This window comes from Eleutherodactylus coqui, chromosome 12 (assembly GCF_035609145.1).
Source record: "Eleutherodactylus coqui strain aEleCoq1 chromosome 12, aEleCoq1.hap1, whole genome shotgun sequence".
NCBI lineage: Eukaryota > Metazoa > Chordata > Amphibia > Anura > Eleutherodactylidae > Eleutherodactylus > Eleutherodactylus coqui.
The window spans coordinates 42,989,754-43,016,914 of NC_089848.1; the positions used below are offsets into that span (position 1 = coordinate 42,989,754).

Consider the following 27,161-nt stretch of genomic DNA (forward strand, 5'->3'; position numbering starts at 1 on the left):
AGTGGGGTGCCCAGAACTGGACACAGTATTCCAGATGAGGTCTGACTAAGGAAGAGTAGAGGGGGATAATGACCTCACGTGACCTAGACTCTATGCTTCTCTTAAAGGGGTTGTCCCGAGGCAGCAAGTGGGTCTATACACTTCTGTATGGCCATAATAATGCACTTTGTAATGTACATTGTGCATTAATTATGAGCCATACAGAAGTTATAAAAAGTTTTATACTTACCTGCTCCGTTGCTGGCGTCCTCGTCTCCATGGTGCCGACTAATTTTCGCCCTCCGATGGCCAAATTAGCCGCGCTTGCGCAGTCCGGGTCTTCTTCTTTTCTGAATGGGGCTCCGTGTAGCTCCGCCCCGTCACGTGCCGATTCCAGCCAATCAGGAGGCTGGAATCGGCAATGGACCGCACAGAAGCCCTGCGGTCCATGAAGACAGAGGATCCCGGCGGCCATCTTCAGCAGGTGAGTATGAAGACGCCGGACCGCCGGGATTCAGGTAAGCGCTGTGCGGGTGGTTTTTTTAACCCCTGCATCGGGGTTGTCTCGCGCCGAACGGGGGGGGGGGGGGGGGGGGGGTGTTTAAAAAAAAAAAAAACCCGTTTCGGCGCGGGACATCTCCTTTAATACATCCCAGAATTGTGTTTGCCTTTTGGCTGCTGCATCACATTGTTGACTCATGTTCAGTCTATAATCTATTAGTATACCATGTCATTGTCTCTGTTTGCAGTGATTATCATGAATGATGAAACTGGATACTATGGAGAGGAAACGGGTTGCCTTCACTTTGGGCACGGAAGACGGTCATGTTTGCAGATCTGGGAGTGAGAGCGTCAGTCCGTCCCCCCTTGCACTGGTACAAGGCACAATGACAGCTGCGTGATATGTTCAGGACATCCTGCCGCCACATGTGGTCCTGTCATGGCGGCTTCCAAGAGGCATTCTCCAGCAGGATAAAGGCCCTTTTACATGGACTGACAGTCCTTTCAGCGACTGCACGAGCGCTCACGTCACCGCTAAGGTCATCAGCGCTTGTGCAGAGCGTTCAAAGTCCTGCTGGCGGCTTGCGGGCTTCACCTCCCATTTTGCTGCGTCTCCCGCATGGACGGCTTCTGTTGAAGCTGATCCGCTGATCCGCCCCGCCTGCGGCACACTCGGGCGTCTCTCTCCCCGCCGCCGCCCTCTGCCCGGCCCCGTCCGCACTGCCGGCAGCTCGCACAGCAGTAGATGGAGCCAGCAGTGGGCGGGGCCAGCAGAGGCTGTAGCGTCTCCCAGCATCGGCGGCGCTGGTTGGGCACCGCCCCGGTGACGTCACGAGGCCTGACGCGCCAGCTGTTGGTAAGGCTGGGCCTGCCGTGACGTCACCGACCTGCATTATCTCCGTCACACGGCAGCAGCCCAACCCGCAGCCTGTGTTGGTAGCGGCCGGGGGGAAGCGAACAATACTGCCCCGCCGCGGCCTTGCCGGCCCCCCTCCTCACAGCCTCCATGAGCAGCATGTAAACAATGCATCCATAGCCTGCTGTCACCTGGGAGAGCGCAGCGCCGGCCGCCATGGAGTTCCAGCAGCTGGCAGACGTCGCCGACAAATGGTGCTCCAACACCCCCTTCGACCTGATCGCCACCGAGGAGACGGAGCGGAGGATGGATTTCTACGCCGACCCCGGAGTCTCCTTCTACGTCCTGTGCCCGGATAACGGCTGCGGGGACAATTTTGTGAGTATTGTAAGGTGCCAGGGCGGCCCGAGGTGGGCACAGCTACGTGAGGTGGCATCACTGCAGCTAGGGGGCTTCCTGATGCATGGCCTAGGCCCAGGATGCCCATCATGTCTGCTGCACTGCAGACTGCCAGGCCTGGCATTGTCATGTTGGGCTGTGGGGGCATTATGTACATACAGGCAGGCCCCATCACCTCACCCTACAGGGGGTATATACAGGCAGGCCCCATCACCTCACTCTACAGGGGGTATATACAGGCGGGCACCATCACCTCACCCTACAAGGGGGTATATACAGGCGGGCACCATCACCTCACCCTACAGGGGGTATATACAGGCAGGCACCAACACCTCACCCTACAAGGGGGTATATACAGGCAGGCCCCATCACCTCACCCTACAGGGGGTATATACAGGCGGGCACCATCACCTCACCCTACAGGAGGTATATACAGGCAGGCCCCATCACCTCACCCTACAGGGGGTATATACAGGCAGGCCCCATCACCTCACCCTACAGGGGGTATATACAGGCAGGCCCCATCACCTCACCCTACAGGGGGTATATACAGGCAGGCCCCATCACCTCACCCTACAGGGGGTATATACAGGCAGGCCCCATCACCTCACCCTACAGGGGGTATATACAGGCAGGCCCCATCACCTCACCCTACAGGGGGTATATACAGGCAGGCACCATCACCTCACCCTACAGGGGGTATATACAGACAGGCACCATCACCTCACCCTACAGGGGGTATATACAGGCAGGCCCCATCACCTCACCCTACAGGGGGTATATACAGGCAGGCACCATCACCTCACCCTACAGGGGGTATATACAGGCAGGCACCATCACCTCACCCTACAGGGGGTATATACAGGCAGGCACCATCACCTCACCCTACAGGGGGTATATACAGGCAGGCACCATCACCTCACCCTACAGGGGGTATATACAGGCAGGCACCATCACCTCACCCTACAGGGGGTATATACAGGCAGGCACCAACACCTCACCCTACAGGGGGTATATACAGACAGGCACCAACACCTCACCCTACAGGGGGTATATACAGACAGGCACCAACACCTCACCCTACAGGGGGTATATACAGACAGGCACCAACACCTCACCCTACAGGGGGTATATACAGACAGGCACCAACACCTCACCCTACAGGGGGTATATACAGACAGGCACCAACACCTCACCCTACAGGGGGTATATACAGGCAGGCACCAACACCTCACCCTACAGGGGGTATATACAGGCAGGCACCAACACCTCACCCTACAGGGGGTATATACAGGCAGGCACCAACACCTCACCCTACAGGGGGTATATACAGGCAGGCACCAACACCTCACCCTACAGGGGGTATATACAGGCAGGCACCAACACCTCACCCTACAGGGGGTATATACAGGCAGGCACCAACACCTCACCCTACAGGGGGTATATACAGACAGGCACCATCACCTCACCCTACAGGGGGTATATACAGACAGGCACCATCACCTCACCCTACAGGGGGTATATACAGACAGGCACCATCACCTCACCCTACAGGGGGTATATACAGACAGGCACCATCACCTCACCCTACAGGGGGTATATACAGACAGGCACCATCACCTCACCCTACAGGGGGTATATACAGACAGGCACCATCACCTCACCCTACAGGGGGTATATACAGACAGGCACCATCACCTCACCCTACAGGGGGTATATACAGACAGGCACCATCACCTCACCCTACAGGGGGTATATACAGACAGGCACCATCACCTCACCCTACAGGGGGGTTCATAAAGGGGGGTACATACAGGCTGGTACCATCACCTTACCCTACATGGGGGTTCATACAGGCGGGCACCATCACCTTACCCAACATGAGGGTACATTCAGTTGGGCACCATCTTACCCTTCAGGGGGATATATACAGGCAGGCACCATCTTACCCTACATAGGGTTACATACAGGCGGGCACCATCTTACCCTTCAAGGGGATACATACAGGCGGGCACCATCCTTCCACCCTACATGGGGCTGTATACAGGCGAGCTGCATCCTCTCACCCTACATGGGGCTGTATACAGGCGAGCTGCATCCTCTCACCCTACATGGGGCTGTATACAGACGGGCTGCATCCTCCCACCCTACATGGGGGTATATACAGGCGGGCACCATCCTCTCACCCTACATGGGGGTATATACAGGCGGGCACCATCCTCTCACCCTACATGGGGGTATATACAGGCGGGCACCATCCTCTCACCCTACATGGGGGTATATACAGGCGGTCACCATCCTCTCACCCTACATGGGGGTATATACAGGCGCTCACCATCCTCTCACCCAACTTGGGGGTATATACAGGCAGGCACCATCCTCTCACCCAACTTGGGGGTATATACAGGCGGGCACCATCCTCTCACCCAACTTGGGGGTATATACAGGCGGGCACCATCCTCTCACCCAACTTGGGGGTATATACAGGCGGGCACCATCCTCTCACCCAACTTGGGGGTATATACAGGCGGGCACCATCCTCTCACCCAACTTGGGGGTATATACAGGCGGGCACCATCCTCTCACCCAACGTGGGGGTATATACAGGCGGGCACCATCCTCTCACCCAACGTGGGGGTATATACAGGCGGGCACCATCCTCTCACCCAACGTGGGGGTATATACAGGCGGGCACCATCCTCTCACCCAACGTGGGGGTATATACAGGCGGGCACCATCCTCTCACCCAACGTGGGGGTATATACAGGCGGGCACCATCCTCTCACCCAACGTGGGGGTATATACAGGCGGGCACCATCCTCTCACCCAACGTGGGGGTATATACAGGCGGGCACCATCCTCTCACCCAACGTGGGGGTATATACAGGCGGGCACCATCCTCTCACCCAACGTGGGGGTATATACAGGCGGGCACCATCCTCTCACCCAACGTGGGGGTATATACAGGCGGGCACCATGCTCTCACCCAACTTGGGGGTATATACAGGCGGGCACCATGCTCTCACCCAACTTGGGGGTATATACAGGCGGGCACCATGCTCTCACCCAACTTGGGGGTATATACAGGCGGGCACCATGCTCTCACCCAACTTGGGGGTATATACAGGCGGGCACCATCCTCTCACCCAACTTGGGGGTATATACAGGCGGGCACCATCCTCTCACCCAACTTGGGGGTATATACAGGCGGGCACCATCCTCTCACCCAACTTGGGGGTATATACAGGCGGGCACCATCCTCTCACCCAACTTGGGGGTATATACAGGCGGGCACCATCCTCTCACCCAACTTGGGGGTATATACAGGCGGGCACCATCCTCTCACCCAACTTGGGGGTATATACAGGTGGGCACCATCCTCTCACCCAACTTGGGGGTATATACAGGCGGGCACCATCCTCTCACCCAACTTGGGGGTATATACAGGCGGGCACCATCCTCTCACCCAACTTGGGGGTATATACAGGCGGGCACCATCCTCTCACCCAACTTGGGGGTATATACAGGCGGGCACCATCCTCTCCCAACTTAGGGCCATACACAGACGGGCACCATCCTCTCATTCTACATGGGGCAATAAACAGGTGGATACTATCCTCTCACCCTTCATTGGGCAGTAAACAGGCGGGCACCATCCTCTCACCCCACTTGGGGCTATATACAGGTGGGCACCATCCTCTCACCCTACATGGGGGAATAAACAGGCAGCACCATGATCTCACTTTACATGGGGCAATAAACAGACGGGCACCATGATCTCACCCTACATGGAGGTATATACAGGCGGGCACCGTGATCTCACCCTACATGGGGGTATATACAGGCGGGCACCGTGATCTCACCCTACATGGGGGTATATACAGGCGGGCACCGTGATCTCACCCTACATGGGGGTATATACAGGCGGGCACCGTGATCTCACCCTACATGGGGGTATATACAGGCGGGCACCGTGATCTCACCCTACATGGGGGGTATATACAGACGGGCACCGTGATCTCACCCTACATGGGGGTATATACAGGCGGACACAGTGATCTCACCCTACATGGGGGTATATACAGGCGGACACCGTGATCTCACCCTACATGGAGGTATATACAGGCAGGCACCGTGATCTCACCCTACATGGAGGTATATACACAGCCGGGCACCGTGATCTCACCCTACATGGAGGTATATACAGCCGGGCACCGTGATCTCACCCTACATGAGGGTATATACAGCCGGGCACCATGATCTCACCCTACATGAGGGTATATACAGCCGGGCACCGTGATCTCACCCTACATGGAGGTATATACAGCCGGGCACCGTGATCTCACCCTACATGGGGGTATATACAGGCGGGCACCGTGATCTCACCCTACATGGGGGTATATACAGGCGGGCACCGTGATCTCACCCTACATGGGGGTATATACAGGCGGGCACCGTGATCTCACCCTACATGGGGGTATATACAGGCGGGCACCGTGATCTCACCCTACATGGGGGGTATATACAGACGGGCACCGTGATCTCACCCTACATGGGGGGTATATACAGACGGGCACCGTGATCTCACCCTACATGGGGGTATATACAGGCGGACACCGTGATCTCACCCTACATGGAGGTATATACAGGCAGGCACCGTGATCTCACCCTACATGGAGGTATATACACAGCCGGGCACCGTGATCTCACCCTACATGGAGGTATATACAGCCGGGCACCGTGATCTCACCCTACATGAGGGTATATACAGCCGGGCACCATGATCTCACCCTACATGAGGGTATATACAGCCGGGCACCGTGATCTCACCCTACATGGAGGTATATACAGCCGGGCACCGTGATCTCACCCTTCATGGAGGTATATACAGACGGGCACCGTGATCTCACCCTACATGGAGGTATATACAGACGGGCACCGTGATCTCACCCTACATGGAGGTATATACAGATGGGCACCGTGATCTCACTCTACATGGGGGTATATACAGATGGGCACTGTGATCTCACCCTACATGGGGGTATATACAGCCCGGCACCGTGATCTCACCCTGCATGGGTGTATATACAGGCGGGAACCGTGATCTCACCCTACATGGGGGTATATACAGCCGGGCACCGTGATCTCACCCTACATGGGAGTACATACAGGCGTAAACCGTGATCTCACACTACTGGGGATCACATACAGGTGGGCACCATCTTACCCTACAGGGGAGTACATACAGGTGGGCACCATCCTCTCACCCTGTAGGGGGGTACATACAGGCGGGAACCATCATCTCATCCTACATGGGTATTAGGCGGGCACCATCCTCTCATCCTATATGGGGGTATATGCAGGCGGGCACCATCCTCTCACCCTACATGGGGGTATATACAGCCGGGCACCATGATCTCACCCTACATGGGGGTATATACAGCCGGGCACCGTGATCTCACCCTACATGGGGGTATATACAGCCAGGCACCGTGATCTCACCCTACATGGGGGTATATATAGCCGGGCACCGTGATCTCACCCTACATGGGGTATATACAGCCGGGCACCGTGATCTCACCCTACATGGGGTATATACAGCCGGGCGTCGTGATCTCACCCTACATGGGGTATATACAGCCGGGCGTCGTGATCTCACCCTACATGGGGTATATACAGCCGGGCGTCGTGATCTCACCCTACATGGGGTATATACAGCCGGGCGTCGTGATCTCACCCTACATGGAGGTATATACAGGCAGGCAGCATGATCTCGCCCTACATGGGGGTATATACACAGCCGGGCACCGCGATCTCACCCTACATGGGGGTATATACAGCCGGGCACCGTGATCTCACCCTACATGGGAGTATATACAGGCGTAAACCGTGATCTCACACTACTGGGGATCACATACAGGTGGGCACCATCTTACCCTACAGGGGAGTACATACAGGTGGGCACCATCCTCTCACCCTGTAGGGGGGTACATACAGGCGGGCACTATCATCTCATCCTACATGGGTATTAGGCGGGCACCATCCTCTCATCCTATGTGGGGGTATATGCAGGCGGGCACCATCCTCTCACCCTACATGGGGGTATATACAGCCGGGCACCATGATCTCACCCTGCATGGGGGTATATACAGCCGGGCACTGTGATCTCACCCTACATGGGAGTATATACAGACGGGCACCGTGATTTCACCCTACATGGAAGTATATACAGGCAGGCAGCATGATCTCGCCCTACATGGGGGTATATACACAGCCGGGCACCGCGATCTCACCCTACATGGGGGTATATACAGCCGGGCACCGCGATCTCACCCTACATGGGGGTATATACAGCCGGGCACCGTGATCTCACCCTACATGGGGTTATATACAGATGGGCACTGTGATCTCACCCTACATGGGGGTATATACAGCCGGGCACCGGGATCTTACCTTGCATGGGAGTATATACAAGCGAGAACCGTGATCTCACCCTACATGGGGTATATACAGCCGGGCACCGTGATCTCACCCTACATGGGGGTATATACAGCCGGGCACCGTGATCTCACCCTACATGGGAGTATATACAGCCGGGCACTGTGATCTCACACTACTGGGGATTACATACAGGTGGGCACCATCCTCTCACCCTGTAGGGGGGTACATACAGGCGGGCACCATCATCTCATCCTACATGGGTATTAGGCGGGCACCATCCTCTCATCCTACATGGGGGTATATGCAGGCGAGCACCATCCTCTCACCCTACATGGGGCAATAAACAGGCGGGCACCATGATCTCACCCTGCATGGGGCAATAAACAGGTGGGCACCATCCTCTCGTCTGACATGGGGCAATAAACAGGTGGGCACCATCCTCTTGCCTGACATGGGGCAATAAACAGGCGGGCACCATCCTTTCGCTCGACATGGGGGTATATACAGGCGGGCACCATCCTCTCATCCTACGTGGGGGTATATACAGGCGGGCACCATCCTCTCATCCTACATGGGGGTATATATAGGTGGGCACCATCCTCTCACCCTGCATGGGGGTATATACAGGCGGGCACCGGGATCTCACCCTGCATGGGGGTATATACAGGCGGGCACCGGGATCTCACCCTGTGTGGGGGTATATACAGGCGGGCACCGGGATCTCACCCTGTGTGGGGGTATATACAGGCGGGCAGCGGGATCTCACCCTGCGTGGGGGTATATACAGGCGGGCACTGTGAGCACACTTTACATAGCATATACATTATCTTGCTTTGCCACCCTTGGATCCTGGATCTAGTCGCTGCCCTGTGCAGATTACTCTCCCTTTTATTTACGAAACATGGTCAACAATCTCATTGTTACCCTGAAAGGTGCCAAAACACGACGGGCACAATCCTTGATGACATTATTAATGGTGTAGTACCCAATCACACTGGCATTTGCCACCCATGTGCTTGATTAGGAGTGTATGGTTGGCACCCCTGGTGCAGAGGTGGGGCAAGTATTGTAGATTTCTGTTCCTAAGGGTTAACTCCTTCATGCCCACAGATCTCCGGAGAATAAGGCCTGTACAGTGTTGTGGTGTCATTGGTTACGGCTGTAGGTTGTGTGCCCTCACAGTCTGGTCCTCCTCATCTCATGTAGTTGGTTCACATGGTAACTTAGTTGGCTTCTGCTACTTTTTTGGTGGCCTTCAACAGGGCGATCGGGCATAGCTGATGTGAAAGAACATTCACCCACGAACTTGTGTGAAGACTCTTAAAGGGATTGTGCTATCTGGTTTATACAGCATGAACCCGTGACCGGGATGCCTGATGCCCCCTGGCGGGTATGTAAGTGTTATTCTGCAATGCTGCAGCGTTTCTGATTAAATATACTTTGAAGTTTGACTCGGAGCCGGCCTCCAGGTCACAGCGTGGGCCGCGCCGGTATACCCCCGCCCGCTGCATGAAGAATCACCGCTCTCTTCCCTCCTGTGTATAGGGAGAAGCAGCAGGCGGGGAAAGGATGGCGCAGCATCCGAGTCAACCTTCAACATGTCCGCATGAACCCAGTGACTCAATCCCTTTAAAGAGGAGCCATCGGAGAAGTCGTAATATAATGGCTCTTCCCACTGCAGGTAGCGCCTGAGCATTGGACCTCCTGGCATGTGTGAGATGTTGGGTGTCTTTGCTGCCCATAGGCACAAGCACATAGCTAAAGGCTCATGCCCCCCCGGGGTCAAAGCTCATCTTGGCCTACCTTCTGCGCATGTTGGCTTTATAACCATATTCCTCTCATAACGTTTAGCTGCATTACTGCGATGTTCCCTCTAAGCCAGTGTTTCCCATCTCTGGTCCTCAGGGACCCCAACAGGTCATGTTTTCAGGATATCCTATAGTAAGAACTCCTGTGACCGTCGCTAATCACCCGTGAAATACTGAGGAAATCCTGACAACATGACCTGTTGGGACGTCGTGAGGACCAGAGATGGGAGACGCTGGTCTAAGCCTTTGTAGGTAATGAGTGGGGCAGTTAGGGACCTGGGCACGGTTTACTCTAAGCCGGGTAATACAGAGCCGCATCATCAAAGGGGCCCTAATAACTGGCTATAAAGCAGCCACATATCAGGATGTTAAAGGGAACCCGTCAGCCGTTTGGTCTTACTAAATGGACTTCAGAATTATGGCAATTTCCAAAAATAAATTTGTTTTTTCCATTTGTAAGCTTACCTGTGGAAAACGTATTTAACATCTCCGGCACCGTTTGCTAATATCCGGAGGCCGGGCAAAGATGGGCTCTTCTGGCCAGAGTTTTTGGCATATGCGCGACCAACTCAGCTGCTGTGCTCCACATCATCCACGAAGGGCTTTGATCTCTCACGTATGCACTGATCTGCAAACTTCTGGCGCATGCTTAAGTGATCAAAGCTCTTCCTGGATGACGTTGAACACAGCAGCCCAGTTGAGCGCGTCTTTATGCTAAAAATGTCGGCCAAAAGAGATGGTCTGGGCCCAGTTTAGGAAGGTTGAAACCCCTGAGAGGTTCGCTTTAAGGCCTCTCTCACACGGGCGAATTGTCACGCACGACATGCAACACTAATAGCCCACTGACTTCTATTGGGCCACTCCCACCAGTGTTGGCTTGTCGTGCGCGGACAAATTTGGACCATGCACTATCTTGGCGCGCACACACCAAGATATTGCGTGCCGCCAATCCCTTGTACAAAGTCTGCATGTCTTTGTGTATTTGCTGCGTGCCAGTGCGCAAGATTCGTGCATGACACGCCGGCGCTCGCAGTAGTGTGAGACCGGCCTTAATGGTTTCTGGACACCATTCTGCCCCGTGACTGGTGGAGGTATATTACCTATACTTGTTTTCGAGTCATCGCCATCTTCACACAACCTAATAACCTACAGTGCATTGGTAGTCGTAGACTACTAACACACTGAACCTGCTCCGTGATTGGAAAGCACTGCTCATGTGATCAGCGCTGACCAGTCACAGAGCAGTGCATTTCTAGTTAAGAAATGGCCACTCAAACCAGAAGGTTTATGGGACTAATGTAAGGAACTCTGGTGATTTAGGGCAGTAAAAGGGTTAATGCAAGGATTCCAGGTGGTCTATGGCTGTCAAAATTGGGTAGTCTTGATATCCTGGGTGGTCCTGGCTGTAGCAGGAGGCTGAACACTGATGTTCAGCTTCCTGGTTTCTCCAGGAGATGACTGTCGGAGGGGATAGAGAGGATGCCGCTGCTGTAGAAGTAGGACTGCGAGGTTCACCCTATGATCTAACGGAGCGATGCAGGAGCGGTCTGCTCTATTGATAAGGGGAGAGTCAGTGTGTGATGGGGTGGTCTTTGGGGTCCCTGGTTCCAATTGCAGCAACCCCTAAAGCTGTATCATTGCTTATGTGCGAATTCTTGGATCAAGCAGAATAACTAATGTAATTGAAACCTAATATGAAGCGGCCGGTTGTCTGCACAGTCCAGTCACATCGTTATGACCACCGATGTCGGCCATGAAGGAAGTGACATGTGGTGGGCCGGCTTGGTGGTTATATAAGGTGTGTGATTGGCCGTCTGCTCATATATCGCTCGTTGTCAGGGGTAAATGGGGAGCTTCATTGGAATTGAAAAAAAGGATGGTTATTGCGTTTTCAGACCGCGGGTGGCGGTATTTATCAAACTGCAGTTTGTGAAGTGTTCGCGGGCTGCTGTGGTGGAAGGATCAGGAATGGAAAAATGGCACCATTGGGAATAACCGATGAAGAAACTGCAGAGCGCCACGTGCCATTGATGTGCGAAGGGAACGTCGGTTACGGAGGTGCATGAGGGCCAACCGAAGCGTTACAGTGGAGCAAATGCCTATAAAAATGAACCAGGGGCTGTCGGACATGTCTGAAACAACAATTCAGTGAGCCCTACTCCGTATGGGGCTCCGAAGCAGACAGAAGGTCTGCACCTGGGATAGCAAGGGTGCCTCAGAGGAAAAGGCTTCAATCTGCACGGCAGTATCGGAATGGGACCACCGCTGATCAGAAGAGCCACCACGTTTTGTGGTGGTGGTTGGGGGGCGGGGGGGGGGGGTTCAGGCGACTTAAATCCCCTTACAAAATAGGGAAATGTCAACAAACCAATCAGTGAGTTCTGTTCTCTACGTATTGCGCATGTAAATTTTATGCGCTCAACTACACTACGCCCGTGTGAAGGAGCCCTCCGTGTTTATGGGGGTCAGATCTGCTGACCAACTGTGAAAAGTGATCTCTTGGGAAGTCATAACAATATTGTTGTGATGGGTTTGTTTTTTGTTTTCCCAATTCATTAAGGAAATTTTTATTTTTTAATTTAAAATCTGCGTTCCATTCCTCTGTCCGTCGGTGAAGCTGAAGGGCAGCAGACGGGCCCCATGGACTATATACTGCGCTCTAGTATTTTTGTGAACTAGCTGGCACAGCTCGCTGCACTATTTTCTATGAGGATGGATTTGCGCTGAGGGCCCTGAACACCGCCTCTGGGGCAGATGAGAACGAGCCGCTGCCTGTAATGTACTGGTATATGTGGATAAGCAAGTACATAAAATTATAACTTTAGGGCACGCTGTATATGCCCTTAAAACAAATCATCTTGAAGTTTGACTTGGAGCATTGCTCAGAGTCAGAGGTGGTCCGCGCCAGTCTCTCCCCGCCCCAATCATTTAGACTAAAAACAAAGTATAAAAAAAACTCCGCGCTCATAAGAGAGAAAGTTGTTGTTGTTTTTTTTTTTTTTTTTTCAATTTCTTCTCCAAAAGGGAACAAATAAAGAAAATGACAAAGGAGGCGTCTCTTACTTTGAAGGAGGGGGTATGGATCCAGCACACAGATCCCCCTCCTAGTGGTAATAACCAGATGGAACGTCGGGTCCACAATGGATATTTATGGCAAACAATCACATACGTAATGAATCCAACGCGTTTCTGTGCTGTAGGGAAGCGCCTTTCTCAAGCCTTGAGACTTCTGTTTGCCGTGTTGGCATAAGAGGATCGGATTGCGAACACTAGGTCTACAGGTGTGGCGCCGGGTCCCCAATTGACTGGTATCCACACCAGGTAACTCCTTATTATATACCACAACCAATTGTCTTATATTTCTGACCACCTGAGGTGCCGTTATATATACCAATCATGTAGACTGGCGCCTATTTCTCTGCTTGCATAAAAGGAGAGAGCTGTTGGCTTATATACCCCAGGTGGGAAAAAGCTGGCGCCATCCATCTTTTACTCAGAGCACCATTCATAGGGGAAATTCAAAGTGTGTCTATTCTGAAACGCCGCATACCTATCCATGGTGCCCGTGATTCAGGGAGCAGGAGCCCGGGGACAGGTTCCCCTTAAAGGGTTATTCTAATGTTCAGTTGAAAAATTTGAAAGGAGGGCCTATACCACGGGTCAGGAACCATTCAGATTGCCGTAATCCAGCGAGAATTTGAACGACTATCACTCAGTGTAAATGGCCCCGGTGAACAGCGACCTTCCTCTGGATCAACAGTGTAGAATACTAAGCTGAACTGAATGGACTTTTTTTTTTTTTCTTCTTCTTCAAGCTTGCAAGCTGCATTACCATGTAGGTAGGTGGTACGTTTCTAAGTAACATCCACATGACGACAAGGACCCAGGAATTCCCAGCATCACACTGCTTCCATCTTCTTATAGTGCATCCTGATGCCAGCTCTTCCCCCAAGAAGTGCCACGCATGCACCCATCTGTCCAAGTTATGTAGAAGACAACATGATTCATTAGACCAGGCCACCACGTTCCATTGCACTATGGTCCAAGTTTGATGCTCACATGTTCATCAGTGGGCAAGGCTCAGCGTGGGCGCTCTGTGACGTGCCGTGTGTTCTGACACCTCTGTTATAGGCTGTGGGATCAAACCAGATGGTTTGGCGTTCTTTCCCCACATGCATCAGTGAGCCTTGGCTGCACATGACCCTGCCGCAGTACACGGTTGTCCTACTTTGGACCACTTTTGGTAGGTACGAACCACTGCATGCCAGGAACACCCCGAATGACCTGACCTTTTGAGATGCTCCTAATCCGATCATCAAACCATTCTAATTTGGCCCTTCTCACAGTTGCCCAGATCCTTGCACTTCTTTCTGCGTCTAACTAAATTTCAAGATATTATTGTTCGTTATTCCCGTAATGTTATGGCTGGTCGGTGTATGGATCCCAAAATTTACTCAAAATCCATCTTGCAAAATACTGCTTTGTCAAAGTCCCCCCCCCCCCCCCCCCAACCCCCTTAGTTGTCATAGGGCTCTCCCACGCACCGTCCTACAAAAGGGTGCCATCTTTTTGCCAGATTTGAAGATCTAGAGGGATGTTTCTAGGCAGTTTTCACCTGTTCCCGGTTGACAAGGGCCTAAAATGGACCTGGCATTGTCAGCTTCACCCTGCGGTAGTTGGCGAACCTTTTACTGCTTTTGGATTCAAAAACCCAGTTTAGTTTGACAAAATGTACCAAACGTTTATTTGACTTGTTTAGGCCATTTTCACATCCTTTACCCGGCAGTTGGCACGGAAATGCCCCTACTGGTTATACTAAATATGTCATAGGGAAGAATGTGGATATTCTCAGCATCAGCTTTCCCGGGAAACCAGGATCCTTTATCAGTGACTTATTGCCCTCTGCCCATACAGGGTGAGCACAAAAATAGTCCTCGATTTCAATCTAGATCTGTTGGAAAGCGAGAACGGTTTTTGTGCTGATCCTCTACAATAAACCTGCACGCTGCACAAGCACTACTCTAGGGGACGGGGTAGTAAGACAGCAGACTTGGGGTGGTTTCATATGTGCGTTGGGGGTTCCCCTTTCCTGCTGTATGCGGGGAGCAGAAAAGGGGAATCTGCACGGCTGAGTCGCTGTGTCTCTGGACGGGACCAAACAGCGTTATTGGCTGTAATGGTGTCCGACTGCTCTCTGCCCAGCTGCCCTGCCTTGGCACAGAAGAAAAAGTGCTGCATGCAGATGTGGAACCGCCCTTAGGGGTTTAGCGCATGCAATGCGCAAAAAATAGAACTCATTTATTTCAAGGGGTTCGTTCTCATTTCCCTTTTTTTTTTTTTGCACAAATGAATAGAACGTGCTCTATTGTGGGTGTATTTGCGTACCAAAGGGCCCCATACAAGTCTATGAGAGGTACTTGGTGAAAATGCATTGCACTGAGGTGTGTACAATTGCGCGTACACTGGTGTGAAGGAGCCCTTAGTGTTGCAAGATGGACAACTTGCATGAAAATAGAACTCATTTTTTTCAATAGGTCTATTTACATGGAAAAGTCTCTTTTCGTGCGGCTCGCGCATGAGAGTACAACATGCAGATATTCAGTCTCCTGCGCAGCACACGGACCCCAAGGGCATGCTCACCTGTGTGAATGCACCCTTAGGGTGGCTTTACATAGGACAACTATAGGCAGAGGAATCGCTCAAGCTCATTTTGGCGATGGTTGTCCCATGTAAACACAGAACCCGGCGGGGTGCTGAGCAAGAACTCTCTCAGTAGTCCCTTTATTTCAGCTCGCTGATACAGAAAGCACAAGGCCTGATAAGATACTTTGATGGAGGAGTAATATGTTACGGCTCCTGGAAGGCAGGGATGAGTAACAAAGAAAAAAAAGTTTGCACAACGGTCGGCTTTGATTGGGGATTGATTATTGTTTTTCATAGTGGACAAGCCTCACTTTTTTGCAGTGTTGAAAAATAAATGCTGCTGTAAAGTAATAGGCTGCAAAGAGGGGTTGTAGAGGTCTAGAACTGGCCGAAGGAGAATGATGCAGATAAGTGCGCTAGAGGTAAGCAGCTGTGCCGGCGCTCCGTCTCCTGCTGCACGTTGGTGGATGATGAACTCTCCATTATTACTTTGACTAATAAAAGCCTGTAGACACAAAGATGATTAGCTGTACAAGCAAAACACTATAATCACATCCAAGAAACAAGTGTTATTGTTGGAGCCGTGCTTCTTGGGTGTAATTATCCAGTCATAATCACAGACCACAATGGGGCATTCTCTCTCCTTGCACGTATGTAGGCAGAAGTCCTGACAGCCCAATGGGTAAAAATAAACCTCCTCTAATGTCTTACAAAGCATGATGAGATGTGATCACTGGAGAGAGATGGCCGACAACCTTTCACCTGTGTCGTTTGCCTGCCTTGATTGAATTAAAGTTCCTTTAAGGCCCATTTACATGCAACGATTATCACTCAAAATTCGTTCAAACGATAGCAAATGAACGATAATCGTTGCGTTACTTTTCGGCTGCACAGTGATTTTAAGGTGAGCTTAAAATCCATAGTTCAGCCGAAGAATAGATAACACAGACCGCACGCTGTGTTCTGCACGGGAGTCGGAGATTACATTGTATTCTGCTGACAGCCCTTGCCAAAACAATGGAGCTGTGTGCAGAGCTTAGATCACATACTGTGCTTTGCAAACAGCTCTGGGGGCACTTTAACATGCAAATGAAGATTATAAAGTGTTAATAGACATTAGTGTCCTTTAACACTTTATGCAAAATGATCGACAAAACTTTCAATCGTTTGAAAGATCGTCTTTGTGTGTAAATGGGCCTTTACATGGGATGACTGTTGTGCACATAAGCCCTGAGAGCTGTAATATGGATTACCGCCTGACCGTCGCTTCTCTGCTTACACAGGAGTGATAGTTGTTCAAAATAATGGCCAAGTGGCCGGGGATCTTCAGGCCACCCGTAAACCGGAATCACTCAAACATCGGGGCGGCTCCTGTTTACATGACCCAACAGTCGCTTGGTTTTTAGCAGGGAAGTGATTTCTTGCTTGGCGCCCTGTCGGCGGCTGCGTGTAAACAGGACAATTCTCACCCGAATTCGCTATTTCCAGCGAGAAGTTCGTCAATGGTCCCATGTAAAGTACCTTTGATGTAATGTGCCGTATTGTTGCTCGGGTGTAATGGCTCACCTATTGTCTTATTGCCTTGCAGCATGTTTGGAGTGAAAGTGAAGACTGCTTACCTTTCCTGCAGCTAGCTCAGGATTACATTTCATCTTGTGGGAAGAAAACTCTTCATGAAATACTGGAGAAAGTCTTCAAGTCTTTTAGGCCAGTAAGTCCCAGATTTGTTTTTTTTCGGAGTAGGCAAATGTTACTACTGTATATTTTATATGGAAAGTATGTCTTTTTCATCTCGTATGTGTCTAGATATCAGTAGCCAAAGCCTCCTGCTGGCCCGTCCTCTTGTTTTCCCACCAGCATTAAAGGGGTTGTCCCACATAAAGAAGTAATCCCCTCTCCAGAAGATGGGGAATAAGATAAGTAGGGATGGTAGGGTTTGACCACTGGAGTCCTCGTGGTGTCTGCCAGTGAAGCGGTAGTGGGAACACCTGATCACTGCTCCACTCATTCGAGGACAGTTGGGACATCTGTTCCCATGAATGCTTGACTGCTGGGACCCCCACCCATCAGATACTTCTCTGCTAATGGGATGGGGATCAGTTATTTTCATGGGACAGTTCCTTTAAGGATGAGCTTCCATCATACTTTTTCAGTAAGCCGGCTGGAATTGCTTGCGGTTTATATCGCTATACACCAACATAAGTCCTCTTATAAGAAGTTACTGTGAGTGGCCGGTCAGCGGCTCTACTTCTGTACCAAGGACAGCAAAGAGTGCAGAATGGAGAGGTCAGAGGTCATTGAGAGAACTCTTTTATTTACGCTCAGACAAAATGCTTAGTGGACAAAATCAATCTCCATGATCACAATGAGGGTCACACAAGCCAGCCAGAAGTAAGGAATTTAAGACCGGCTATCAATGGGCCGAACAAACATTTGTAAGAAGGTAATATCCCATTAGACAAGGTACAGTTTATCTCACAAGCAAGCAAACTCTGATCACACCTTTTATACAAGACACACACAAAAAAAATTTCAGCAGCATATTGCCCCGTCAATGGGGATGTGCTGCCGACACTGCAAACTGGGGCACAAACCACCCTATTAACTATGAATGACGGGGAGTAAGGTCGGCCATACACAGTAGACCAAAGACTGCCAAACCTACCCATCTGTGGATCACCCAGGGCTCTAATGTGTCTTTGGTAAACCCGATATGCCCAATCCTTTTGCTCATGCAACTGTAAGACTACATAAATGATTAAGATCGGCTTATATGCGTGTTTACGGGGAGGCCAATGGTTGGTCAATGACTATAGAATGTGTATGGCCAATACAAACTACCAATGGTAGTTCAGGAAATATTACCGCTGATATTGTAACGCCATCTGAAATGTCTTGTAAATAGTAATTAGCTGCATGTGGCTCCTTTTTTTAGGTCTGAAAAATATAATTTAGACGACCGACTGGCCATTTAAATTTTTTACTTTTTTTTGACCCTTGGAAAATTGATATACTTCCACGAATATTTTAGGCTCGTCTCTCACATACGGCTCGGATTCTGCATGCGGATACCCGCAACCTATCTGCATTATCAATTACGGATGGGCTGCGGGTCGTCCGTTCGGAATAGAACATGGCACTAAAATAGTACATGCTGTGATTTAATTTCCACGAGCAGAAATCGCAATCAGTGTCCGCTCATGTGAGCAGACATGCGAATGTTCTATTGTTTGAATGTGTGCGTAACGCCGCAGGTCCTTCGTGCGGGGGACAATTGTGGATTCTGCAATTCAAACCCGGTTGTGTGAGACCGGCCTTAGTTGGCATCACCTGTAGGGGCACATTTATCAAAACTGCCTTAAAGAAAACTGTGCGGGTAAATCGCCGGAGCGTGGTATGGGGCAGAGTTTCACGGCCTGATGCCTCACTCGGCCGTGTCTAGGAATTAAAATCACTGGAATACATGAAGTCTTACTTTACATTCAAAAATGATTTGTACCTGTTTGAATCCCCGTTGGGATACGAAGTCCTTATTCTAATGGAAAAGTCTCCCGATTATCCCTGCCGCTCTCTCCAGCCCGAGGGGGAATGTTCTGCTTGTCGTCTGGCCATTGTGATCCCTACAGCGAGTACAGACTCCATGCAGAGGATTTCATGCCAAACCAATGTCTGGTCTTCTGATGGTAAAATCTGTGACTCGGCTGCAGTATTCGTAGGAGACCCGATACATGTGATGAGTGTTCTGGTCTCGCCAACCCCTATGATCAGATTACTTCATCCACCAGAAGGACAATGAAGCCGTTTCACTGAAGCTTTACCCCAATACAGAGTAATGCACCCTTCTTATGTTACTGCTGTTCTGTAGTGCTAGGTCTTACTCTGCACTGGGCTTTAGAAGGGCTTATCTTTTTAAAGGGACATTCTCCTGCGCAGGAAAATGGAACAAATGACACTAATTACATTAATTGGCTATTTCAATGGCTAGGACTGTGGTTGGGTGTTATTTTGAATACGCAAAAAGTTATGGGGGAAACGAAACGCAGAGGTGCACGCAAAAACACAACGCCCAATCTGTGAATGTGTATTCGCCTATATGAATCCAGCCTTATTGACTGTGTCCTTTACATAGAAACTCTGAATGGAAGAGCACCATAGACTTTTTTTTTCTTTTAAAGTTCCAAAAGAGCATGTTAATGCAGGGTGGGTCACGGAAAATGTAACCCGGCAGCAAACTCTTATGAAAGCTGTCTTTAAAAAAAAAAAAAAAAACAGAATCCATTTTTGTTGCCCCTAGAAACCAATCAGGGTGCAGCTTTAATTTCTTATACTGCTAAGGTAAAATGAAAGCTGCACTGTGATTGGTTGCTTTGGGCAACAAAAATGTTTCTTTAGACGGCTTTCATAAGCATGTAGTGCCCGGCTAGCTTTCCGTGGCCCACCCTGTTTCAGACTCCTTGTTCTTCAGGCTAAAAGGAGAACGTTTTATATATAATCTATCTCTTGGACAAAAGAAGACATGGAGGATCTGATGCGAAAATCTGGAAGCTCCTTGCAATGTACTGAGGTTTCCACCCTCAGTCCAACACCCAGAAACTGTACACCTAAAGGAAGGAGGGTGACTGGGTCTGATGGGGTTCAAAGCCACCATCCCAAATAAAACTGCCGAGTATCCAGGAGTGCTTCAATAAGATGATGCCCAAAGATGAACTGCCGAGAACATCTGAGGCGGCAGCAGACATGGAAGGAAGAACACGTGGAAGAAGAACCGTGTTAAGATTAGCCATCTGTCGATGGGGCTGACATTGGGAAATCCTACCAGTGGCTGGAGAAGGCTGGACTCAAAGACCGCACCGATCATAGCAGCACAAGAACGGGCACGAAGTAGCAGATACATAGAAGCAGGGGTCTACCACACTAGACAGGAGCCAAGGTGCAGAGAGGCCTCAGAGATAGTCCGACATCTAGTCGCAGGAACGGCATATACTGAACGGCACAACCAAGTAGTGGGCGTTGTGTACAGGAACACAAGTGTATTAGCTAGGCGGCACTCAAGACGGTCAGCAATCTGATGCAGCGGTTGTATTACATCTCTGAAGATGATCCTTTCCCTTTGCATTATGCTACAGCCTGTCTGTTTTGCCTTTTTTGAAATTTTTTTCTTTATTGATTTTGTACCTTTTCTAGTTAATGTCTAACTACAAGTGAATGCTGAAATTTCGGCTTCTGGGCTGAGCTATGAAGTACTTCACGTCCTCACTTTTCATTAACCTGTATGGCAGCGTTCTAGGGATCCCCGCTGTGCTTTACGTGCTGAACTGAAGCTTGCACTGGATTTGGCTACATTACAGAGCAGTGCTGTCTGGGAATTGCAGTTATATCGCTATAATGTAGGGCTGAGCAACTTTGCCAAGTAGAGGCACCTTCTCGAGACTTGGCCACCCACCCAAATTGTCCTATGAATATCGAGCACAGGCCGCATCCTAATGTTGTTGGGGCAGCCTATGAGAAGGCTGTAAGTTACTTCTTTTTATAGTCAACATCGAATTTTGAGATTTCTGTGTGAAAAAAAAAATCTTAAGATTCTTAAGTAGCAAATTAGTTGAATGAATTTGACTAATCGCCCAGCCCTATTATAATGTGACGACATACTGTAGAAGTCGTATGTATTGTACAAAGAAATTGATCAGGTATCCCAGGAATAAGCCAGAAAATCTTCTTGTATTTACCCTGATGGGGACCGCGGGGATGAAGCAATCCTCTGCCATAGCTGTGACAGCTGTGGCAGAGGTCCGTGATGCTATCCATTGCTTTCAGTGGGGCTAGCGCTGCTGCAGCCCTATTGAAAGCAATGGGTTGCAGGCTAGCACTGCAGCAATGATTTTCGGGGAAGAGCTTAAAATATAAGCCCTTCCCTAAAAATCCTCTCTAGCGGTAAAGAAAAGTTTTAAAAAAATTAACACCTAGAAGAGCCGTCCGGCTCTTCTCTCCAGCCCCAGCAGATATCTTCTGGAGGCTGAGGATTGAAAAATCTCCGCCCCCAGAAAGCGCTGCTCCTGATTAGCTGAGCACTGTAACCAATCAGGAGCAGCACTCATCTGTCATTGATTGGCACGTGAGTGTGCCTGTAATGGTCACAGCGCTGAGCCCATCACAGACAGCCCTCAGCAATGAAAGGCTGAGTGATTTTCTACTGTCGGCAATACTGGAAGAATCAAGTTTCCACTTTACTCCCGCTAGGTTGGGAAGAGTTGTGCCGTAAGCCTAGACCTGCTATGACTATGTAGGAGCAGCCTTGCTGTCCGTTTTTGCTTCTGGTTATAATTGCTTTATGTGGTTTCGGATATGAGCTATTTATTATTATTTGTTGTAATGGACATGGTCACTGATTGGTGCTCTTATTCCTTCCAGCTACTCGGTCTCCCCGATGTGGATGACGACACTTTTGAAGAATACAATGCAGATGTGGAGGAAGAAGAACCCGAGGCCGATCACCAGCAGATGGGGGTCAGCCAGCAGTAGAAAACCTAGGATATTCCCTATAGAAGGAAAAAACAAACCCGACATAATGTAATAGTAAACACATTTAACAAAAAATGCAGAAACACAGCAAGCAGAGCATCAGGCTTGCCGACAGCAGCGTTTCCATGGGAGTTTTGTTGCTTTCCATCCATTTGATTCTAGAATTTCTGTCATTGTTTTGAGGCTGTTGGGCTCAGTTTGGAATGGATCTAATAGGAATTGTAAGTGCTGATTATTGATTTGATAACATTGGACGGGGAGCTTTAAATGTGACCTGAAGGAATTTGTTGTAGGCAAAGTAGCCCAAACTTAGTTTTTCATGATGAAGTTTTCAAAGTAAACCTAGCGAGCACTGAATATTTCTATTTTGAGGAAGACCCACTAAAAAAAAAAATACCCCATCATGTCTTATATAGGTAAACCTCCCTTACCTCCATAGAGTAAATTTGTAGGTGTTTTCAGCAGACGCCATTTATTGATGATTAAGCACATTTTGTATTCTAGATATTAAAAAGCATGTACGTGACGCCAGAGAGCTAGAGATGCTGACAACATCGGTGGAGGTGCAAGGGTGTTTGAGTCTTACACGGCCAGCTTACCTAAAGGATGGGTCAGTTGGTAATTATTACAACATTTTTGACTTCTTGCCTTCTTAAGAAGCAATAGAAAAGCTCCAGCGTACTAAGTAATTCCCTCAATGAAGAAAATGGAAAAAATGATATTAACCTATAAGGGTTTTAGGGGAAGATCTACAGATTACCGTACATAGGATTCCCCCAAAAAATGGATTCTTTATGAAATAAACTTTTTTTTTTCACCAAGTTCCTATGTTTATGGCCTGAAAGAAGTGTAATAACATCTCTTTGACACTGAATAAAACCTCGTATGTTCTGGTGATATCTCTTTACCTAACCGTTGTAAATCGTAGTGGCCAATAAGTATTGCACCCCACAAATTTATTTAATGTATTGCAAATGATATATACATAATTTATTATGACGAATTAACGGACAATAGTTAAAACTGCACAGAATGACCCATTTGTACGTTTCAAAAAGCCTTTCCAAACTGTAGACGTTCTATAGTACAATTAGATTAGTCCTCTTCTGATAGGAAATACTTATTAGTAGCTCAATGCTCTATATACTTTTTGGATTATTTTTTTTTTTTTGTAACTACTCCTTTTACCGGCGAGAGTCCCTACACATGGGCAAGTTCAATTTTGTTTAATGTACACAGACGTTTTTGCTGTTACACAAACATCATGGCTTCCTTTTTGAGTAATGTTATCCATGATGTCCCTATTACGATTAGGGCACTGCATTGCACCAGAAGAGAGGATGGTCATGATGGTAAATAGCTTTCCATCGTTGGTGGTTATCGGCAAAGTCACCCTAGGATCTTCTGCGGCCATGTGAGATGCTGGTGCCCTCTGCTGGGCTGCATAATTTGCACTGTTATGGTTGAACTGGAATCCATTACACAGAGCAGGAAATATATACCTTGATATATTTAGCTGATTACACTCATTAACCCTTTCATTGTATTATATCGGAACATTTTCTGCGACAAGGACCTTGTGACAAAGTGTCCAAGTTTGCCATATTAGTATAGCATGCATAGATATCTTTGCATTGCAGACTCCTGTTGAGTTTCTGCTAGCGGGGCTGACACCACATAACATACTTCTACAATTATGTGGAGGGATTATAACAATATTGCATGTAGTTCAACTGCATACTCCCAATGTGATTTTAGCATTTTAAGTTTTTTTTAAAAAATTTTGTAATTCACTGGGTTAGATGTACCGTGTCACTTCAACACTGCAGGAATTGTCAGAATTTGCCTGTTTTTGAAGTAAGCGGTCTTTAATATTGAAGTGAGTACAGGCCACATACGTGCCAATTTAGCAACATTTGTAGAACGGAGGTTATGGAGAAAGGAAAAGGAAAGTCTAAAATGTTCTCGTCCTAAAAGGTTTTTCCAGAAACTGCTCTACTCTTGTCCATTGGCTATACTTGGTGTTGCATAAGGCTTTGCTCATACTTGTAAACGGTTAGGCCAATGTATCTATAGAGCGCCATTCATCTGGTGTATGCCAAGAGTGTCTTTTGGCTTACACATGGCCATTTTTAATTTTTTTTTGTTTTTTTTTTTGTAACGAGACGGGGGGCTAGGGCCAACATTTCTTCAAATGAAAACAAATGGCAGTCGCGAAGTGAACCGAACACATCAATTTACTGAACAACCAGCATACATAAAATGTTTGGGGCCACTTCCATCAAACAAAGCTGGACTGCGTATAGGTAACCTGGCTCTTAACTCTTAGGCTGTACACGGTTGAGCTTTTTCTAAGGAAGAGTTGTGTGTGTGACCGCAAAAAGTGTTATGTATGCTGGTTGTTTAATAAATTGTCGAGTCGGGTTCACTTTCCGCCTTTACTTGTTTTCTTTCGTCAGAAGAAAAGTTGTGCCTGGCTCCAGTTTGTTTTCAGTCACTTCTATGCTACATTGTAGTGTATATCCGGGCCGACAGTATTTCAGTTCTTTTGGCACCACTGACCTTCTGAAGTCTTTTGTTTTGTTATACCACTATGGTTCACCATTATTCTCATTAATATGGACGCCCCCCCCCCCCCCCCCCCCCTCCAGTTTTTCTCCATTTTTTTTTGATGGGTAAAATGGCATAGCAGACAATATAGATTCTAATTTTATTTTCTCCAATTGGGAATCATGTTCGTACCATGGCAGCCTTCCATCAAAGGTACACATAGCGGAATCTTCCTGACTTACCTCTAGTGGAAGGTTCATACAAAGCCTAAGCACCATTCACTTGAACACAGCCCATGCACATGAATGATGCGGTTTCTGGAAGCAAAGCAGATTCTAATTATGTACAGCTCCTTTTAATAAATGGAAATTGATTAATCTTCACAATGATGATAATTATGTAGGAGTTCTTCCTCCTAAATGTAATTTTAGAAAAATTGGATTAATCACGTATTCTAAGTTGGAGGGTAGGTTGTTGGGACAGCTGCCAAGTTGCTTATCTCCTCTGATGTTAGCACAACTGTCTGACAATCTGGTTGCTAGGATACAGTTGCTAACAGGTTTGTTAAGCAGCATGTCCTTGTTCTTATCAGATCATTCAAGTCTTTAGTTTGTGATAGAGTTGCCGAACAGAAGACAGAAGTCACGAGGAGGCTTGGCTGAACTCCACAACTTTCCCTAGTTGTCCTGGGGAAAAAAGGATGGGCGTTCTATTACCTGCAGTTGTGCTTGTCTGCCACCCCTCCAATCCACAGGTTCTGGGCCCCATTTTTGTCCATCCAAGATGGTCGCAGCAATTGTCGAATTACCTTGTGAACAATGTGCATTGCCGTCTAACAATACCGATGCACCGAGGTGAGTTAGGTAGTCTGAAGTTTGCATCGGCCATCTTGGACATCCAAAAGTGGGACCTGGAAGCGGTAAATCGGAGGGTTGGCAGAAAAGAACAACGGCAGGTAATATAACCCCCTCTGATACTCGGACAGCAATTTGTCCTGAAACTAGAGGGTTGTTTTACTATATTTTTGTAATCCTAGACTCAACTGAAGAAGCTCTTTAAAATATCAAAATTCAGTAAAATGAGCCGTTCTTGACATCCCGGTCCTAAAGAAGATTGGTAGTATAGGGGGACAGTTGCTATTGTGTTCATTACAATATTTCTATATCCATTGCTGAATAAAGTGTTGCTCCTGTACAAGCGGGCACAGCTTCCTTAGTGCAGTTTATGTTCCATATACTTCAATACACTTCCATATCCGCCGTTCTCTTTGTCCTCACTCTTCCCGCATGTTGTGCTCATCTGAAGTGTCCCCTGTGCCTCCATAGTGAGACTTCCTTCATGTACAACACCTATTGACTCTTATGGGTTTCTCAAAGTCACTACAGAAGCAGAGGAACCCCCTTTTTTTTTTTTTGAAGAATTGCATAGACTTCCGGAGGAGAATCTGAAGGTTATGGCTAAAAATGGGTCAAAGACGGTCAATGAAGTATATAGCAGATATACTGCTGGAAGCAAGATCTACCTGCTTTACATTTTATGTAAAACTAGAGGTGCACTTAAAACTTTAATTTTAGGAGTCGTGTATAAAAAGTAGCACAGTAAACCATGCTATAGCCCAATGAGATGTGCGTTACTCACATGCAAAATGCCAGGTATGCTTCTTTTTTTATGCATGGCTTCATTCTCCTGATGAGTCTGCTTATGCCAGTCTGAGTTATTAGAATTTGCGTAATTTGAAAGATTTATGGAAAAAGAAGAATATAGTTGGTCTGGGAATCATTTGTTGCTAAAAGTATATTCCATTATCCTTCATTCAGTCCACTTAATAGAAAGTCATTATCATTCTGAAATTTGATTTCTGGCTCATCCGCTCTACTAAAGAAGCCATAGTCTAACAACAGAATCAGTCTGACCGATTGCCAGAACACATCTGACTCCTCATATCATTCTATAGACTGACACTTGGCACCAGACAAATGCTAATATCCACTGCGATCTTCCATCTTGTCCTCAGTGTCATTGTTCTGTGCGGCTGACGATTCCCTCAGTCTAGAATTGGTCGACCTACTGTAGTAAATCAAAAGTTTATTTTAAAGTCTTTGGAATACAAAGTTGGGTGGGATTAGCTACTGTTTTGTGTATGTAAAAAAAACAAAAAAAAACCTGAGAGGATGAATTTGAGGCCTACGTGGACCTTTTATTTATTTTGAAATCTTCTTTTTATGCTCTATAAATAAAATGTGTACATGTCATTGAAACGATCCCGATTTGTAGTGCTTCTCCAGAGTTTAAAAAAGTTCATATCCATTTTACAGATCTAGGGATACTACACCCAAAACACGTTGGGCTTCATTTGACTGGTTGTTTTTTTTTAATATTAATTTTTGCATTATAAAGTTTCATTCTATTTGAACTTTTTTTTTTTTTTAAAGGGTATGTCCACTTTGGTCCATTTTATGGCAGTT

The 27,161-nt window shown here is 48.3% G+C and overlaps 1 protein-coding gene across 2 annotated transcripts; it reads left to right on the plus strand.

The window, feature by feature from the left end:
- Nucleotides 1-1,301: 1,301 nt before the first annotated feature.
- MTURN (maturin, neural progenitor differentiation regulator homolog) lies at nt 1,302-23,043 on the plus strand. 2 transcript variants are annotated; one of them, XM_066585334.1, is made up of 4 exons: nt 1,302-1,714; nt 17,216-17,338; nt 22,036-22,131; nt 22,651-23,043. In XM_066585334.1, the coding sequence occupies exons 1-4, from the start codon at nt 1,553-1,555 to the stop codon at nt 22,684-22,686; spliced, it is 417 nt and encodes a 138-aa protein (XP_066441431.1). In that variant the 5' UTR covers nt 1,302-1,552; the 3' UTR covers nt 22,687-23,043. The 2 variants fall into 2 exon arrangements, with proteins under 2 accessions (XP_066441431.1, XP_066441432.1); XM_066585335.1 differs by having other exon boundaries at nt 1,306-1,714; nt 22,036-23,043.
- Nucleotides 23,044-27,161: the final 4,118 nt, after the last annotated feature.

Excerpts from the sequence above, each read along its gene's own strand:
- MTURN (XM_066585334.1), top strand. The coding sequence starts at position 1,553 with ATGGAGTTCCAGCAGCTGGCAGACGTCGCCGACAAATGGTGCTCCAAC. Across the intron at positions 1,715-17,215 it reads ACGGCTGCGGGGACAATTTT|CATGTTTGGAGTGAAAGTGA; the intron begins GTGAGTATTGTA and ends ATTGCCTTGCAG. Across the intron at positions 17,339-22,035 it reads TCTTCAAGTCTTTTAGGCCA|CTACTCGGTCTCCCCGATGT; the intron begins GTAAGTCCCAGA and ends TATTCCTTCCAG.